This window comes from Lynx rufus, unplaced genomic scaffold (assembly GCF_022079265.1).
Source record: "Lynx rufus isolate CCGP_SWC_20201006 ecotype Redwood Valley unplaced genomic scaffold, mLynRuf1.p SCAF_4, whole genome shotgun sequence".
Lineage (NCBI taxonomy): Eukaryota > Metazoa > Chordata > Mammalia > Carnivora > Felidae > Lynx > Lynx rufus.
In genome coordinates, this window is record NW_025814856.1 from 50866264 (window position 1) to 50885286 (window position 19023).

The following is a 19023-nucleotide window of genomic DNA, read 5'->3' on the forward strand; positions in this document are numbered from 1 at the left end:
ACCTCTGTTCTTCAGACTGCAGCTGTTGAAACTGTCAGAGTTTGAGTGCTAGAAAGATACATTCCAAAATGATAACTTTGTCTCTGGGAAGTGAGATTATGGGTTATTTATTTGGGTCACAGGTATTTTTAGACCTATCGTGTATTTAATTGTATAATGAAAATAATAAGTCACAAAAAACAAACATTCTCCTGGAGAGAAGTGAAATACCAGTTTAGGCTGGTACACTAACACAGATGTTCAGTTCAATATGGAAATTTAAACAGCGTGATCTTTTCAGGTATCTCTGTTGTTCGTGTTTATGAAGATTTTCTTGTGAACTTGATGTCATTCTTCTGATAAGAACAAAATTTATTTCTGTGATTTAAAAATGGTCATAAAATCACAGTGATGTGATGGAACTGTGATCCAAATTTCTCACTTTATAAATGAGGAAACTTCTTGTCTAAGAAGTTCAAGGTCTCACATCTCATTGGTAACAAAACCATGATAGAAGCCAGATCCCCTAACTCCCAGGCCATTGCTCTTTTATGCCACACCAGCTGCCAAGTGAAAATTAATTTTCTCTGGAAATACAGCCTGTTTTCCCTCCATTTTTATGCATGGATTCTCCTAACCTTCCTGACCTTTGTTCTCTACAGAATTCTCCTTCTGAAGCACAGAATTTAGATGAGAATACAACTGAGGGATGGGAAAATCGGATAAGACTATGGACTGATCAGTATGAAGAAGCTTTCACTAATCAGTACAGTGCAGATGTACAGAACGCCCTTGAACAACATCTACATTCTAGCAAGGAATTTGTGGGCAAACCTGCTATTTTAGACACTATTAATAAGACTGAATTGGCCTGTAATAATACAGTTATTGGTTCCCAAATGCAGGTAAGGATCAAAGGGTAAAAGACTCCCTATAAGTAAGTAGTTGAGACTTTCTGAACCCAGAAAGAGGGCCTATAATGGGATTACCATTTCTTCCAAATGTATAATCCTTAGAATAACAAATTAGCCAGCTGATGAGCATCTTGAACCAAAAGCAAGTTGTAGTGACTGGAAACTGTCTGGATACATATTTTTAAAGTATTAATTAAAAACAGATAAATTAGGATAGGAAATGATATATAGCCTCGGTAGGAATTTTTAAGATTAATAGAAAGCTAAGGTTGTTCTTTCTCATTCTTACATTAGACATAGAGCCACTAAAATCTTAATTGTGTATTTCTCTTTGATCTTTTCTTGCTTTTTTGTGAGGGAAGAGGTGACTGGTTCATTGGGTGGAGCCTGTTTTCCTAGAAGCTTTTATCATTGAAAAATTTCTGATTATTGAGCTAAATTGCATACAAATAAAACCTGAAAATATTGGTGCCTTTTCCTCAATTAGGAAATATATTAACTGTCTACCCTACTGGTGTTGCTGTTGTCTAATGTTAATACTCTGGTTTTATTTAGCTACAGTTGGGAAGAGTCACTCGTGTTCAAAAGCACCGGAAGATCCTGAGGGCTGCAAGAGATTTGGCTTTGGACACTCTTATAATAGAGTATCGAGGGAAAGTCATGTTACGACAGCAATTTGAGGTCAATGGGCATTTCTTCAAAAAGTAAGAACATCATTCACTGAGCAGTGAGGGCTAAAGTGGGCCTGGCAGAGTGGTATGGCTGGAAAGAAAGAAGAAAAAACATTCTGGTTGATAGAATGGTCTTAGGGAAAAGATTACAGCTCAGATAAGCTCAAGTCTGTCTGCTATTTGCAGAAAAAATGTGCAGAAAAATCTACAAATTGTTTAATGTATAAAGCAGTAATGACTCCTTTGCAAGCCAAGCATTTCTTGCTTTGTGCTTGTTGTTTAATCAAAAGCAGACAGGCATGTGATGTTTTTCAAGTTTAGGAATTGCAAAGGACTGCTGCTGCTTCTGTCAGCATATGCTTCATATTTGAAGTGAAGTCATGGGGTGGCCTTTTTATTTGTGTTGAGAATTACAGGAGTTTCACTTATATCCCTTAGACCATACCCCTTTGTGCTCTTCTACTCAAAATTCAATGGTGTAGAGATGTGTGTGGATGCACGTACTTTCGGTAATGATGCTCGGTTCATCAGAAGATCGTGTACACCAAATGCAGAGGTAAGATTTCTGTAGCAACTTCTCTTTGAATGGAATCACCAAAGGACAAGTCTTCTGAAGATGCAGTCTGAAAACTTCACCCAGATTAATATAAGGTCTGTAGATAATGATTATGATCTGTTATCATAAGATACAAAAAAACAAAAGTAATGATGCTTTTATTCTATCTGATAGGATGGGAGCAGGTGGAGGATTTCGTAGAGAAGGCAGAAATGGGAAAAAGCAAGTTAGCATTTGCTAAAGAGAAATTTCTTATTAAAGAAATTACTATGTGAAAGAAGATGTCATTTTTTTTAGGTTTTTGGTAATAGTGTTGTAAGGGAGATGCTAGACATTTCTAGAATTCATTACTCAGTGCATAATCCATGCAACTGCCATCAAATTCAGCAAGAAAATCCACAGAGCTTTTTTTTTTTATAGGCTAAGGAATTTTAATTCTCTGGTACAACTGACAACAGCTTTAAGTGTAGAGCAGAGATCTTATGCTCATTTCTGACATCTCAGGGTTTCTCTATTTCAAAAGTATGAATTTTCAAACAATTACTGTGTAAGAGTTTCATATGAAATGATGGAGTTAAGTAACAGACTACCATAACTCTTAAGTGGAGAGATACTATTTTTCTCTCTTATGGAGAGTTCTGGTCTTTATGGTAAATTGTAAACCATAAGCCATGTTCACACAGGTGCGACACATGATTGCAGATGGGATGATTCACCTATGTATCTATGCGGTGTCTGCCATCACCAAGGATGCTGAGGTCACGATAGCATTTGATTATGAGTACAGTAACTGGTAAGACCTCCAAAACCTTTCCTAAATGAATGACCTTGTCTTACTTTTTACACATTAAGCTCTTCTATCAGTCTGCTTTTGTTCCTTGTTATTTCCTTTTTTTTTTTAACCTCATCTTTCCATGAGTGATTCATTTTTTGTCTGGAAAATGTGGAGGGAGAGACAGATTTAGGGTTAATGTTTTTTTTCCTAGAGACACAGATACATACTATGACAGTGTTCACTGGTCTCCTAACCAACAGTGTTTTGTCTTTATGTCTCTATAGCAAGAACAGTAAAAGGGTAGGTATGAGACACTCCCAAGAAATTGCAGTAGCATCTGTTGTTATGCACACAGCACTTGTGCCAGGGATCATATAGAATGAAAATTTTAAAGTTCACCCCACCCATTCAAACCATGTAATCTCTCTGAATGAGACAAAGCAGAAAAACTAAGATGGCAAGTCACAGATAAATACGTGATGGATTTTGCAAAATTCATGATCTTTCTCTCTTGGTCCTTTTAGGCCAAAAAGATTATATGTTAACTTGATGTTCATCACAGGTATGAGATGAAAAGGTATTAGGAATAAGTAGGGAATCATTAGGTTAAAAGTGAGGTGAAGGAAAGCACAAGAGAAGTATGGCCTCTTTAGCCCCTGTTATTGATTCGCTGCCCAGTAAATAGCATAAAGACATTTGGGAGAATTGAACTTAGTGGAGGCTTTCTTTCCTTTCCACTGACCATATATAAGGGAAAAATTGGGGGTGATATAGCAAATATTGAGTAGCAAATACTGAGAAGTATTCATAGGAGTCTAATGTATCTGTTTAATGTATTCAGAGATATTATACTAGAGGAAATTCCTATACTGTTATTCCAAGAGGATGAATGGAACAGTAGGACTGATTTTTCATGGGTACTAAAACAAGCACTCTTGGTTGTTTCTTTGGAGCAGTAATTATAAAGTGGACTGTGCATGTCACAAGGGGAACCGGAATTGCCCTATACAGAAAAGGAATCCCAATGCTGCAGAACCACCACTCCCACCTCCTCCAAGTTTACCAACCATAGGAGCAGAGACAAGACGTAGAAAAGCACGACGGAAAGAGCTAGAGATGGAACAGCAGAATGAGGCTCCAGAAGAGGATAACAATCAGCAATCAGAACATGTTCCTGAGAAAGTAACTGTGTCCAGTGACCATGAGGTAATCTTCCCCTGGTCAGAGGATGTTGCTATGGTATTGTTTCTCTGCAAATAAAGAGGATCCCAGCTTGCCACATGTTGTTATAGGTAGGGAGTCCATAATAACACTTAATGCCCTTCATATCAAGGTGGGTGTGCATTCATTCATTGTCTTTCTCCCTCTCTTTTCTTTTTTCTTTTTTTTTTTTTTAATAATGTCAAGCACATCCTTTCAGCTGCTTTCCATGTTTCATTCCAGAGAATGGTGCTTATCATTTGCATTTACCATGTGGTCTCACATGAATAACACTGTATGAAGTATTAGAAAATGTTTCTAGAGGATTTTAAGCTACCAGAAAAAAAAAAAAAGATTGCTTTTTCTTAGAGCTTAAGAGTACAGCTGAATATCGCCTCTGTTTTAAAGGAAACAGACAATCCAGAAGAAAAAGCAGAAGAGAAAGAAGAGGTTACAGATGACCAGGAGAACCCAGCTCATAGCAGAAGGGTGGGTACTTTCTAATATCCTTTTGTTCCTGCTACCCACAGCATGTGAACCCCTTCTCTTCTCAGTTTGTATCATCTCTTTCTTTGACAAAGATACCATACCATCACCTGCACATTACAATGTGGGCTACTTTTTATATCATTATGATTTATTTATTTTTATCTCAGAGACACACATAGTAGTGGTCTAGTGGTTATTATCTGATGACGGTCTTAAGAGGATTCTTACTAACAATCTGGTTTCCAAAGAACTGCCTGGTTGGAACAAAATATGTATGTTAGAGCTTCTTGTTATGGAATTGGGTGAGGGTTTTTTTATTTTGGGGGTTGTTTTTTTTTAATGTTTATTTATTTTGAGAGAGAGTGAGGGAGGGGCAGAGAGGTAGAGAGGGAATCCCAAGCAAGCTCTGTGCTATCAGTGCAGAGCCCAATGTGAGGCTCAATCTCAGGAACTGAAACCTGAGCTGAAATCAAGAGTCAGTCACTTAACAACTGAGCCACCCAGGTGCCCCTGGAATTGTGTGAGTTTTGACATAAAAATAAAACTTTTGTTGGTCACATGTTTTCACAAATTCTACTCTATTACTGAAGCCAGCCATGTTTAGTTCTGGTCCTGAGAAGTTAAAATCTACTTCATTATTTTTGAATTCTGAAAACCATGAGAAAAATTGATTTTGATGACTTTTTTTCTTTTCTTCTTGTTTTTTTTAAAGTTATTTATGTTGAGAGACAGTTGCATGAGCAGGAGAGGAGCAGAGAGAGAGGGATAGAGAGAATCCTAATAGGCTCCACGCTGTCAGCACAGAGCCCAAGGTAGGGCTCAATTCCACAAACTGTGATACCATGACCTGAGCCAAAATCAAGAGTCGAACCGTTAACCGACTGAGCCACCCAGGCACCCTGGCTATTTTTGGGAGGCACCTGGGTGGCTCAGTCAGTTGAGCTTCTGACTCTTGATTTCAGCTTGGGTCATGATCCCAGGGTTGTGAGATTGAGCCCCACATCAGGCCTCACGCTGAGTGTGGAGGCGCTTTAGGATTCTTTTCTCTTTCCCTCTTCCCTCTCCCCTGCTTGCTCACTTACCTCCCTGAAATAAAAATTTTTTTTAAGTTATTTTTAGTTTTCACTTATGTTCTCTAAGATATATGTATCATTTTACTGGCAAATGTCTTTAAATGTCTATGAATTTCCATTAATAATAAGATTCTGGAAAAATATCTCTACCTTTTGTTGAAGTTTCCTTCTGTGTTAATGCTATTTCTTTCTAGACCCGGGAAGACAGGAAGGTCGAGGCCATCATGCATGCTTTTGAAAACTTAGAGAAAAGAAAGAAGCGGCGGGATCAGCCCTTAGAACAAAGCAATTCTGACATAGAGATTACTACCACCACCTCAGAGACCCCTGGGGGAGAAGAGGCAAAAACTGAAGCCCCTGAACCTGAAGTTAGCAACCCGGCTTCAAACATGACCATCCCAAGCACCCCACAGACTGTTGGAGTGAACACCCGGAGGTCTTCCCAAGCAGGGGTAAGAGATGGAAAGAATCCACGCCTTAGACATCCTTGCTTTTACTGATATCCGCTATCTGTCTTTTGAAATAGTTAAAATCAGCATTTTCACCTTCACCTCATATTACAATAAAAAAGGCCATTTTCATCAGCTGATTTGTGGGAATCAGGGAAACAATTTGAATGACTAGACACTTTCAGACTAGAATGTAACTTCATACTGTTTCTACCAGATAAAACTGTTGATGGTGAGTTCATAAAAATCATTTTGTTTCTCTTTCCGTTCTTCTGTATAGCACAGTTAGGCACCTGACCTTTCCTAAGATACACAGGATGAACGAATCTTTTGTTTCCCTACTCTGGCCATGAATTCTAAGCCTTAAGCCTAACCTCAGTACCTGGGAAAGAAACAAAGGAAAGAATTACCTTAGGGTTCTTAGAACCCTAAAATTAGGTAGCTACCTTCAGCCGACTTTGACCTATCTTATAAATACTTATTAGTAAAGAAATAGGCATCTGCCTACAACCTCTTTGACTGACTTGTGTAAGTTTTTTTTAAGGATTATGTTTGAGATTAGCATTTCTAAATACTCATTTTTTTTTTCACCACTAAATATTCAGAATGCTTCAAGTGAATAGGAGGCTGGATAGAATGTTTGCTGATAAGAAGTTTCTGGTAAGCATTTCACTCTGCTGTTGTCACAGGATGTTGCTCCAGAAAAGCCAGTCCCCAAGCCGCCTCCAGCAAAGCCTTCTAGGCCCCGACCGAAGAGTCGCATTTCTCGGTACCGGACCAGTTCAGCCCAAAGACTAAAGCGTCAGAAGCAGGCCATTGCACAACAGGCAGAGTTGTCACAAGCTGCCTTGGAAGAGGGCGGAAATAACAGCTCTGTGACTCCTACTGAAGCTGGAAATACAGACAGTTCAGGAGAAAACAGGCAATTAATAGGGTCTGACCCAGCTGTGGTATCAGTTACTGGATCCCATGTCAACCGTGCGGCACCTAAATACCCCAAAACCAAAAAGGTAAGTCACAAATCTTCGTAAGTCTAATCTGGCAAGAGCGGTGTCTTAGTAAATGAGAGGATCTGTAATGTCCAGAAAATAATGACTCGTCCAAGTTTTACTAGAGAGAAAGTTTTAGATAAAAAGTTTTGTTTGAGGCAGCAAGCTGAAACCATCCTACTACCTTTTTTTGTTCCCTTAACTTTTAGGCAGAGCTTAAATTGCTTTTAGCTGGAATTATTTCTCCCTTAATGGTCATGGAAAGGGTGGAGGAAGATACCTTGCATTCTGAATGCCCAGTTCATATTCTCTGCAGCTGCTATATCTGCCTCTGTCCTAGTTTCTAGCTGAGGTTTGTCTTTGTGAGCTACACTGCTGCTTCTGGCTTTTACATCTCCAGCACTGACTAATGATCTCTTTTTTACCTTAGTATCTAGTTACAGAATGGTTGAATGACAAAGCCGAGAAGCAAGAATGCCCTGTTGAGTGCCCTTTACGTATCACCACGGACCCAACCGTACTGGCAACAACCCTGAACATGTTACCCGGTCTTATCCATTCCCCATTAATTTGCACCACCCCCAAACACTACATTCGCTTTGGCTCACCCTTTATCCCTGAGAGACGTCGAAGGCCCCTTCTGCCTGATGGCACCTTCAGCTCCTGTAAAAAGGTATGTCTGTGTTTATGTGGGTTTTTTTTTTTAACCTAGAATGCCTGTAATTGTGACATACCTAACATATTTTCTAGGCAGCCACTCTGTGCCCATGTAAGTTTTTAATGAGTTAATTCTTCAGCCATGAATAGTGATGCATCACGAGTCAGTAGGACTAAAATGGGATATATACTGCATTTTTGGTACTCAATTTGTGAATGTTGACTGTTGTCTTTTCCGAGAGCCCTTGAAGTTACTGAGTTGAGAGCACACAGCACTTGATGACTGAGTAGGGAGGGATGTTCAGGGTGTGCTCTTGTGGTATTAGTTAATGTGTCCATTTGTGATTACTGTGTGAGATTGGGCCCCAGGTACTCTAGAGCACTGTTGCATGAGTAAAAAATGATCGAATTGTGTTTTCAATTTATTTAATTACCATTCTCATTTGAGTGAGAGTAGAGGAGAAATCCTGTTATAATTGGCATAATTCCTGTTCCTTGATCAAATAACAAACAAGTTGGACTGTTTATTCCCTAGTAAATATGGAACCTACTATAAATTTTCTCTCTCTTTCTCTCTCTCTCTTTTTCTCTCCCCCTCTCCCCACTGTCTCTCTAGTTACATACTGTTTTTGGGTCTAGTGGCAGTAGAGTTTGATGGTTGTTTTTGGAATGCTCTTCCAGAATTCCCAGAAGCCCTGCATATTTTCCAAAGGTGTCTCTTGAGAATAGATCACTCCCTCAGACCTATAATGTCGTTTTTGTGTTTCTAGAAGTCTAGGACACCCTTTCATTTGGTCTTCCTTTGAGGTAGAGTCTGTTCCCTGGAACACCCTTTTCTCTTATCCTCAGATCTGGATTCAGGCTGCCTTCCTCAGTGTCTGCCATTGCCCTCCTCCACTGGCATCACGTACATGAGGATGCTGCATATAGATTATTTGATGTGATGAAGTCTCCAACTCCAGGCAGGTCTTCCCTGACTCCTCCAAACTTAAAGCTTTTCTCTTCCCCAAAGAGCAGAAATTATTTCTTGGGGGTGGGGGGCATAAAAGATGAGATAAAGTGGTGTGGGATATGGAGGGGAGGAGGGCAACAGGGTTCTGTGCACAAAGGAAGGGCACTACCACTGAATGGGTAGCATACACTGAAGAAAGTCTTCCTCATTGCACATCTTACCTAAGAATTTGAGTCATCTAATGGTTTACTTAAATAACCTTAATAAATAGAATAACCCCTAAGGAGAAATTTGACCATGAGATCTTTGCCAGAAGGGAGGCTTTTAGATAATACAATCACATGGATAACTTACACATGTCAAGAATAAAAACAATGACATCTTTCTTGAGGGGGGTAAAAAAAAACAATAGAAATTTGCCTAAGTGATAAAGGAGGGTTGGGTCTCTGGGGATACATTTTTACACCAAGCCACTTACCTTGGGTCTTACAGATCATCTGAGAGGGGGGAAAAATTGCTTGCATTTAATGAGCATTATGATTAACCTTATTCTGTAATAATTGGAGAGTTGTGTTAATTCTGGTATGGCACGCAAATCTAATCTATTAAATTTAGTTCGGTCCCTCATGAAGAGTAACAGCTCAAAATATTAACTACATTTTTAGAATGCTATTGAACAATTAGAGAAGGTGTGACAATTAGATATGGTCTTTAGTTTGGAGGAGCAAGTCAGGTGATGACTTAGTATATAGGAGAGAGGTTTTTCCTTTTGTTCTGTTTTTGACTGGACATAACACTAGACTTCTAAGAATGTTAACTGTTGAAGCATCTTATCAAGCCAGATAGTGGTATCTCCTATATTGGTCCTTTGAGAAGGGCAGGCAATCATTTACTACAGATTAATAATGAAGTCTGAATTGTAAATAGTATAAACAGGCCTCTTGAAATGCCCCCTTAATCATTCTGATGCAATCAGTCTTGCTTTTCCAACTAACAGTGTCCTGTAAAAACCAGAAACATGGAGAATATGATTTCAAATCTGATAGAAAATCCATTTCTTAGAACTCTTTTTACCTCATTATAGTTTAAGACTTATATCTGTAGATCATCTTTGTATCTCCACTGGCAGCAGATAAAAAAAACCCATATAACTCATGCCCATTTTATATTCTCCAAATGTGTCTGACCATCCTTAGTCTTGTTTTCTGCAGGCTCTGCTCAGGCACTTTTATATATATACATCATATTAGTCCTCAGGAAGAGTTCAGGCTGTGTATGCTTAGATATCTGATAAAATTATTTTACTTAAATTGGGTCTTTAAAATTATTTAAGCTTAGATCTGAATTGAGTTGAAGTCACAGGTTTAATGTTTACTATTAACATGAAGATTATATTACAAACTAAAAATTTCACTTTTAAAGGGCAGAATTAATGAAATTGGGTCTTTTATCTAGAAATTGAACCCAGCTTTATCCTAGGTGGGAATGGAAAAGAGTTATTTTTAGATTGGCTAGAGAGAACACTTAGGTCCTAGTGTAGGACCTATGAAGATCTGCATTATTCAACAAAATTGGATAAATTTCTGAAAGTCTCAGAGGAGAATGTAAGTTAAACAGATGAGAAAAACCATCGTCCATGGGATTAGTTAGTACAGTGTGCATTGCTGATAGGCCTGTTGTTTCTTACCTGATTAAATGACATAAAAGCCTCGTAAATTAAAAGCCATGTAAAGTTGCATGTGTATATTTTGCATCCAGATTCTTAGAATGTTTGACAGAACATTTTTTGATGTCCCTGGAATTTCTAAATTATATTGAATCATAGCTCTTAAAAAGCACACTATGGCATATCTTTTGTGTGTTCACTTATTTTAGAGTGCGAGCATTGATTTGATGAATAGCTAATCAGTCTTTCACTAGTGTCCTTCCTTGTTCTTTCTAAATCTTCTTTAAACGTACTTCTAGGTATAATATGAGTGGGGTGTGAGGGATTTGGTCTTCCAGATTTCTTAGAAAACTATCCTGACTGAAAATGAAACACTTCACTTTGCATTGGTATTTTATTGTATGCGCTGGGGGGGTTATTAATCTGTGTACCTTTATACAGAGCATTGAAATACAGTTGAACAAATCTTCACTAAATATATGTGCCTTGTAATATGCTATAAGCTTTCTTCACATGCATTTTCTCACTAAGCCTTCATGACAACCCTGTGAAGTTGGTATTATGGGCCTTGATTTATAGGTCCAGAAGCTTTGTCTGAGATGGGTTGCCCAGAGTTAGGCAGCTAGTAGGGGCATGGCCAAGTTTTAGTTCAGATCTTTGTGGACTCCAAAACCCAGATTACTTCCTTGCTCCTTCCCCATAGTAATGAAACTCTTTAAAACATTTCTCTCACCTATCTCTAAGCTTCTAAAAACTTTCATATAGAGTTTTGGAGAAGGAGGAAGTATTCTTTTTAGCTAATAACTATAGCTAGAACTGAGGGGCTGGGGATATCTAAAGTTGTTATTAAAGAACTTTGTTAGTTACAAACAAATGTTCAAGTTCTTTTTTTATTGGCTCTTATATTGTGTACACATACAGTAGGGCAGGAGGAATGGGTTTGATCGTGTTTCTGTATTTGACCTTATAGCTAACCATAGCAGCATCTTATTCTTTAGAATGCCCCTGTCCTGGTTTTATTTTCCCTTTTTGTAGTCATCAGATCCAGAATGTAAATTCTTTTATGAGTGCATCTACTTGACACTGGAAATATAAGAACTTATCTTCTCTTGGAGGAAAGCACAGTGACCCCAAGTGAGTCCTGTCATCTGCTCTGAAAAGAAAAACTTGTACTAAAGGTATCTGTAACAAAGGATTTTTCACTCATTTTGTCCTCCAGGGCCTAATTTTCCCCCTCTGTACAATGAGTGCTTTGGACAAGGTGACCTCTAAGGTCTCTTCTAAACTGTAAGGCGCTATGTTTCTGACAGTTCATCTTTACATCAGTATTCTGTGTATAAGAGTTCATTCTTGGTCTTGTTTTGCCTTTTCAGAGACCTAGTCATATCATAAAATGTTGGTGCAATTCATTTGACTTCAGATCTCTTTTTTATATGCTTATTCACTCTTAACTGCCTTGTGTTTAGTTTTATTTTTGCTTTCATTTGGTAGACCACAAAGCCATTTATTTACACGATGTAAAATTTTCCTTGGTAAAATATTCCTCGCATTATTTCCTAAGAAATGATTATTATTTCCTAAGTTTCTAAGAGGGTGAATCTATTTGCCCTCTTTGGTGAAGAGAATATTTACTTACCTGTAATACTTGTTCTCTGAAGGTGTAAAATTATAATCACCTTTGCTCTTCCTATTTGGGGGAGGGTCTAATTCAGAAATTGATGTTTATCAAAATTCGATCTGTCTTATGTCAGGGCAGGAGAGCCACAGAGTGGTGAGCAACCTACAACTGTGTATCTTAAGAGAACACAATTACAGGTAAGAAATTTTCTCTCTTCCCCAGGATGAATAATCTTATTATCCTAATCTTTGCAGGCGCACTTTTCTGACCTGAATTTATATCTCATCATTGTAGTTCCAGTATTTGCTACAAAAAATGTGACTGATTAGAGAGCTCTTTTTGACTTTTTCCCCTTTTTGGTTTCTACAGAAGTTCATTTGTTCTGGTGATTTGCATTATTCTTCCATAAGTTAACCAAAGTACTTGATAGGGAAAAAAAAACCTCACAGGTTATTCTGTCTAAGAGTAGATCTTTTGGAAGTATTTTGTACCTATACAGAAGAGCTGTTTATTCTCATCAAGTCTTCCTGTGAAGCTTTTCTATTACCTCTTCAGACATCCCCAGCACAGGGTAGACAACTCTTAAAAGATCTTTTATCTTCTTTCTAGGCACTTATTTTATGTACAGGTTTTATAATATATGATCAGAGTCTCTCTTAAATGAAAGCTAAGATTTCTTGATGTCTTCCCATTTACCCCATCCTAAGCAATATGAAAAGTTGAATAATAATCATTTTTTATTGGTTTTTGGTGTTTTGATGGGATCTCATTATGTGTAATCCAGATTTTCTCACTTTTGTCCCATAAAAGGATTGTTGGGGCAATATTCTAATATGCTGAAACACAAAAAATACTTGACTCTGGAATTGAATGTGTGTTGGAGTGCATCTCTCACCAGTTGATGTGGAATGATCTGGTTAATGTATTTAAAATAGCTTTACTAAATAGTTCTGAATGATTATTGATAATTCCCTGGTTCTTCTCCTATTACAGCGCTGGATAAAGCAAGCCTTGGAAGAAGGGATGACTCAAACGTCATCTGTACCCCAAGAGACTAGAACTCAGCACCTATACCAAAGTAACGAGAATAGTAACTCTTCTAGTATCTGCAAAGACAATGCAGGTACGTATCTCAAACCTTCCTGAATATGTAAGCAATGATTATTTCTGGTCCACATAAAAAAATTCAGTTTGATTACTTGAAAAGTCTGATACCCCCCCCAAAAAAAAAAGGCATTGTTATCTAAATAGTTACTTTACACCTGTCTTTACAGAGGAAGAGAGAGATCTCAAGTCAGGGAACAGTTTTCCCACGCCGACAAAGAAGGAACTAGACAGTGTACAGATAATAGCAGAAATGGTTATAAAAAGGTTAGATACATTTAAAGTAGTAAGTTTAGGAAATCTATATCCATATTTATAAGAGGAGAAATAAGCAAGAAAGATGGGGGACACTGTTCAGGAAAAGAATAAAAATACAGATGATTGAGTTGAGTGGGGCTTGGTTGAAGGAGATGAATGAAGTAAATGAGAAATTGTTACAACTTTATTGTTTTCAAAAGGGCTTCCACAGTTAGTGTAAAATTTTGGAGGAGACATGGCTTTGAATCAAATGTAAGGTCCTTGTGAGTTTTTAAATTAGAAGGTCTTAAAAAATCATCAGGTCCATTGGTTTTCAAAGTAACTCTTGCAGGGTAATTTTAATTGAATTGCAACTGAAATCACTGGTGCCTGAACTTGTGATATTAACTTATTTTGGGACCGTCTTTACCAAAGTTTCTCCTGCCAGTTTCAGCCCAGTTGAAAAGTTCTCTGTGATTTCCATAAGTTTATCTCTAAATCAATTTTGTGAATATTATGTAATAAAAAAAAAAACAAGATAAATTATATGCTAAAGGTCATGTAAGACTACAGTTAATGTGACACAGTGTTTCAGATTTTCATAAAAACTACTTCACTGTTTCTCTTCATTGACTTGCTGAATAAATATGAACTTGAATTAAATACGTTTATACTAGTAGTATCAGCTTTATGTTAAAATTCTGCATAATATTTGGGAAAAAAGTAGACTACTAAAAAAATACTTTTTCAAATTATTAATTTAGTTAATTGTTCTCTCTAGATTGGCTTATACTTTACAAGTTTTCACATGTGTGACCCCAGGATAATGAAATCCCAGTGTAAACCATGTGCCAAGATAAATGATACTATGTTCTTAAAATATTTTACTCTTCTCCTACGTGGTAGACTAGGGAGATTTACTCAAACCAGATTAATATAAAGAAATGGTGAGGGGCGCCTGGGTGGCCCAGTTGGTTAAGCGTCCGACTCTGGCTCAGTTCGTGATCTCATAGTTCGTGGGTTTGAGCCCCATGTCAGGCTCTGCTGACCCCTCAGCCTGGAACCTGCTTCAGATCCTGTGTCTCCCTCTCTCTCTCTCTACCCCTCCCCTGGTCACACTCTGTCTCTTTCTCTCTCAAAAATAAACATTTAAAAAAAATTTTTAATGCTAATATGAGGTTTCCATCAATCTTATCAACTTATTGGCAGTTTATACAGTACAGTGAAAGTACAACTTAAATCTTGTATTTAGTATACATACATATGCACGTTTGCATTTGTGTGTCTGTATCTGAGGTTGGGAAAGGGACATTGTATAGCAGCCTGTGTCCTGACTAGCAAAGACTCATAGGCAGAGTGTCTTTGTTACTCTGTGTCCTTGTTGGAATGGAATTAGGACTGTTAGTCACCAACCTTTATTGAATTTTTGCTCTCATCTTTAGCAGTAAGAAACATTCAAAGGACACACCTTGCCCTTAAGGAACAATATAACCAAAAGGAAAATTTTTAATTAAAACCAAATAATAGTCAAATGAACGACTTGGTATATTGCTGCAAGTTAATGTAAATCCTAAGGGATTGTTTTGTTTTGTTTTAAAGACCAAGGAGATGTTAAGAAAGGGAAGTAGACTGGTAGAGTAAAAAGAATTCAACTGAATTTGAGGACCAGCTCTACCCTTTACATGATGTTGAGCAAGTTACTAAGCATCTCTGAGCCTCCTCTGTGAAATGGGAATAGTAATACCTGCTTTATAGAGGTTATATGAGATTAATAAGTTAAATAATGTGTGCAAAGTGTTTGGTGTGGTATCATACCCATAGTAGGAATTATTACTAACATTGTTTTACACAAAATGCTCTTTCTTGTTGAGTATTTATGGAGTATTTGCAGAAATTAGTTATGAAGATATATCAAAGATTCTAAGTTCCTAAAAGCTAAAGGTATATAGAAATAAAAAATAAAACTGCTCTTCGGGAAAGAGAGGGCATAATGTTCATTGTTTGCAAGTAATGTAGATATGTACCTAGGAAAGTCTAACCAGTGGAAAAACCTAGAATTGAGTTTCTTAAAACCACTGGATAGAAGGTACATAGGCAAAAATTAATAGCATTTATATACTAAGGAAATGAAGAAAATTTTTTCATTCTCAAACTTAACTAAGAACCTGCTTAGGGATAGCCTTACCGGGACATGTAAAGTAAACCATTACTGAGAAATATGTTTAAAGTCTTCAGGAAATGAAGATAAAGTCTTTTATTCCTTCATGGAAAGAATAAATAAAATTAATACCTCCTCCCTCCCATCTCCCGCCCCCCCCCCCCAGCTTCATATAGTTCCTGTCAAACTAGCTTGGTTTTAGAATTTGGTGAAATGAAGTTTATCTAAACATGAAAAGAAGAAAAACATTGAAGAAGAATAATGACAATGAAGTGCTGTCCCTAGAAGTACAAAACTAGTTTGTTATATGAAGCTGGAAGCTAGTAATTAAATTAGTACAGTGCTGGTGCCCAAATGATGGGAGTGTGTGTATGTGTAGGGAATAGCCAGAAACAAAATTTAGTAAATTATTCTGGAATTTTTACTTACTTGGAGTATTGAAAAGAATTAAATCGTTGCCAAAGCAAATTCTTGGCACATTCAAGTATTTTTTGTGAAGATCAAACTTGAATAAAGTTTCTGGGTCTATATTGTCTCTGAGATAATAGAGGACAAGTATATTGAGAGAAAGGATTTGCAATAAAAATGACAGGAGAGTGGCACCTGGGTGGCTCAGTCAGTTGAGCATCCAACTTTGACTCAGGCCATGATTTTGTGGTTCATGAGTTTGGGCCCCATGTTGTCCGTGCTGCTCTCCGTGCAGAGCCCACTTCTGATCGTCTGTCTGTTTCCCTCTCTGTCCCTCCCCTGCTTGCACTCTCTCTCTCAAAAGTGAACAAACATTAAAAAAAAAAAAAAAAAAAAGGAGAGTAGTATCCCTACCAGCAATTTGGTAAGGTTTAGCATATGCATAAAAATACTAATACTCCGGGGCACCTGGCTGGGTCAGTCACTGGAGCATGCAACTCTTGATCTTGGGGTCATGAGTTCCAGCCCCATCTTGGGGGTAGAGATGACTGAAGTAAACTTAAAAAAATAATAATAATAGGGCGCCTCAGTGGCTCAGTCAGTTAAGTGACTCTTGGTTTCACCTCAGGTCATGATCTCACGGTTTCATGAGTTTGAGCCCCACATCGGGCTCTGTGCTCACAGTGGGAAACTTGCTTGGGATTCTCTGTCTCCCTCTCTCTCTGCCCCTCCCCTACTCACACGGTCTCTGTGTCTATCAAAATAAATAAACAAACTTAAAATACTAATACTTCTTAACCTACTAGTTCTTCTGGGTATCTGTTCTACAGAAATAAACATAGACCCAAAGTTTTATACAAAAGTACTAGTCATAGAATTAGTAATAACTGCAAAAATATAGAGGATAAAAACAAGCTGGATTTCAAGCAGTAAAGGAGTGGTATAATTTATTTGCTATGTGTACATATTTTTGGCAGAAACACTATACAGTATTATTAAATTTTTCACCCTTGATTCATTTTCTCAAAATAAGCCCCCCAGAACAGCATCTTACTACTTTTGTGAATTAGATTTCAGTGATCTGAATCTTCGATCTGTAAGAATGTCAAAAGAAAAGGGGTGCTTAGGTGGCTAAGTCAGTTGAGCATCCGACTCTTGATTTCAGATCAGGTCATAGTCTCAGGGTTTTGGGATTGAGCCCTGTGTCAGACTCCATGCTGAGTGTGGAGCCTAGCCTGCTTGTGATTCTCTCCCTCTACCCTTCTCTCTCCCTCCCTCCCTCTCTGTCTCTCTGTCTGTCTGTCTGTCTCTCTCTCTCTCTCTCTCTCGGTCTCTCGTTCTCTCTCAAATTAAAAAAAAAACAAAAGAAGAAGAAGGGGTGCCTGGGTGGCTCAGTTGATTAAGCATCTGACTTCGGCTCAGGTCATGATCTCACAGTTCATGAGTTCTAGCCCCATGTTGGACTCTCTGATGACAGCTTGGAGGCTGGAGCCCGCTTCCAGTTCTGGGTCTCCCTCTCTTTCTGCCTCTTCCCCACTTGCGTTCTCTCTCTCTCCAGAATAAACATTTTTTAAAAATTAAAAAAAATATATCAAAAAAAAAGTATATTATGACCAAGTGAAATTTCTTCTAGGAATGTAAGGATGGTTCAGTATTTGAAAAATTATTCATATAATTAATTTATTAGCAGGCTAAATGGGAGACGGGGAGTAATAGCACAGTAAATATGAATTTAATGATAAATCTAATAAAATACCTATGATTTTTTTTACATCTATCTGAAAAACAGTTGCTGTTTATGCTTCATGTAAAAACGACATTAAACCTTAAAATGCATTATCAAGTACACCAAAACTAATATAACACTATACTAAATTAAACTTCAATTAAAATAATAAATTTTAAAAATGGGTTTTCAAATTATTCCACTTGCCATTATTATTTAACAGTGCCTAGAACTATTAGCCAATGTGATTACCAAAAACAAAAAATCTGAAATAAAAGCATGGGTAAAGAGGATGTGTGTGTTACCAATGTGTGCAAATAATACGCTTTATCTCCCTAGAAAAGCCAAATGAGGTAACTGAAACACTGGTAGAGATCAGTAGGGTAGCTGGGTACAAAAGTATGTAAACATTTTTAAGAATAACATGTAGATAATAACATAAAAGGAGACGTGTAATGCACAGTTGTAGCAAAAAAATAGAGAACATTGGAGAGTAACATTAATTAGAAATGTGACAGATCTATATATGAAGAGGGATAAATGAAGGCATGAGTAACTGAAGGATGGTGCCATGGTGTTGAGTGAGAATTCTTCCTTAGTTACTCATGCGTTTAATACAATACCAATCAAAATTTTGGCTTTTTGGCGGCAGGGGGAACGTAGTGTTAGCATGATGGATGATTTCAACAGTTCACTGGCAAAAACAAGTATGCTAGAAAAGCCTAAAGTATTTTGGAGAGGTAGAGTAGAATAACTAGAATTGCCCAAGCAGTTTTACTAAAACAGATGTCAGTATTGATGCCATTTAGACAGCAGGTATACAGAACTAAACTGAGGGGCGCCTGGGTGGCTCAGTTAGTTAAGCATCTGACTTTGACTCAGGTCATGATCTCACAGTCATGGGGAGTTCAACCCCACATCAAGCTCTCTGCTGTCAGCACAGAACCCGCTTCAAATCCTCTGTCTCCCTCTCTCTCTGCTCCTCCCCCACTAGCCCGAGCTCATGCTGTCACTCTCTCTGTCAACAAAAACTTTAAAAAAATATTTAAAAGAACAGAACTCGGACGTCTGGGTGGCTCATTTGGTTAAGCGTTAAACTTCAGCTTAAGTCATGATCTCAGGGCTCGTTAGTTCAAGCCCTGTATCCAGTTCTGTGCTGACAGCTCAAAGCCTGGAGCCTGCTTCAGGTTCTCTCTCTCTCTCTCTCTCTCTCTCTCTCTCTCTCTCTCTGTCCCACTCCATTCACACTCTCTCTCTCTCTCTCTCTCTCTCTCTCTCTCTCAAAAATAAATAAGCATTAAAAAAAGTTTTTTTGGGGGGGCACCTGGGTGGCTCAGTCGGTTAGGCGACCGACTTCAGCTCGGGTCGTGATCTCACAGTCTGTGAGTTTGAACCCTGCGTC

The 19023-nt window shown here is 37.9% G+C and overlaps 1 protein-coding gene across 9 annotated transcripts in view; it reads left to right on the forward strand.

Moving 5' to 3' along the window:
• SETD5 (SET domain containing 5) overlaps positions 1-19023 on the forward strand; it is an 82103-nt gene that overhangs the window by 46137 nt on the left and 16943 nt on the right. For all 9 annotated transcript variants that reach the window (XM_047097342.1, XM_047097346.1, XM_047097348.1 and 6 more), the window contains 10 exons: positions 642-884; positions 1449-1597; positions 2003-2120; positions 2804-2913; positions 3852-4101; positions 4504-4584; positions 5852-6109; positions 6796-7116; positions 7526-7768; positions 12982-13111. In XM_047097342.1, the coding sequence (XP_046953298.1) occupies positions 642-884; positions 1449-1597; positions 2003-2120; positions 2804-2913; positions 3852-4101; positions 4504-4584; positions 5852-6109; positions 6796-7116; positions 7526-7768; positions 12982-13111 (1903 nt within the window). The remainder of the gene's footprint in view (positions 1-641; positions 885-1448; positions 1598-2002; positions 2121-2803; positions 2914-3851; positions 4102-4503; positions 4585-5851; positions 6110-6795; positions 7117-7525; positions 7769-12981; positions 13112-19023) is intronic.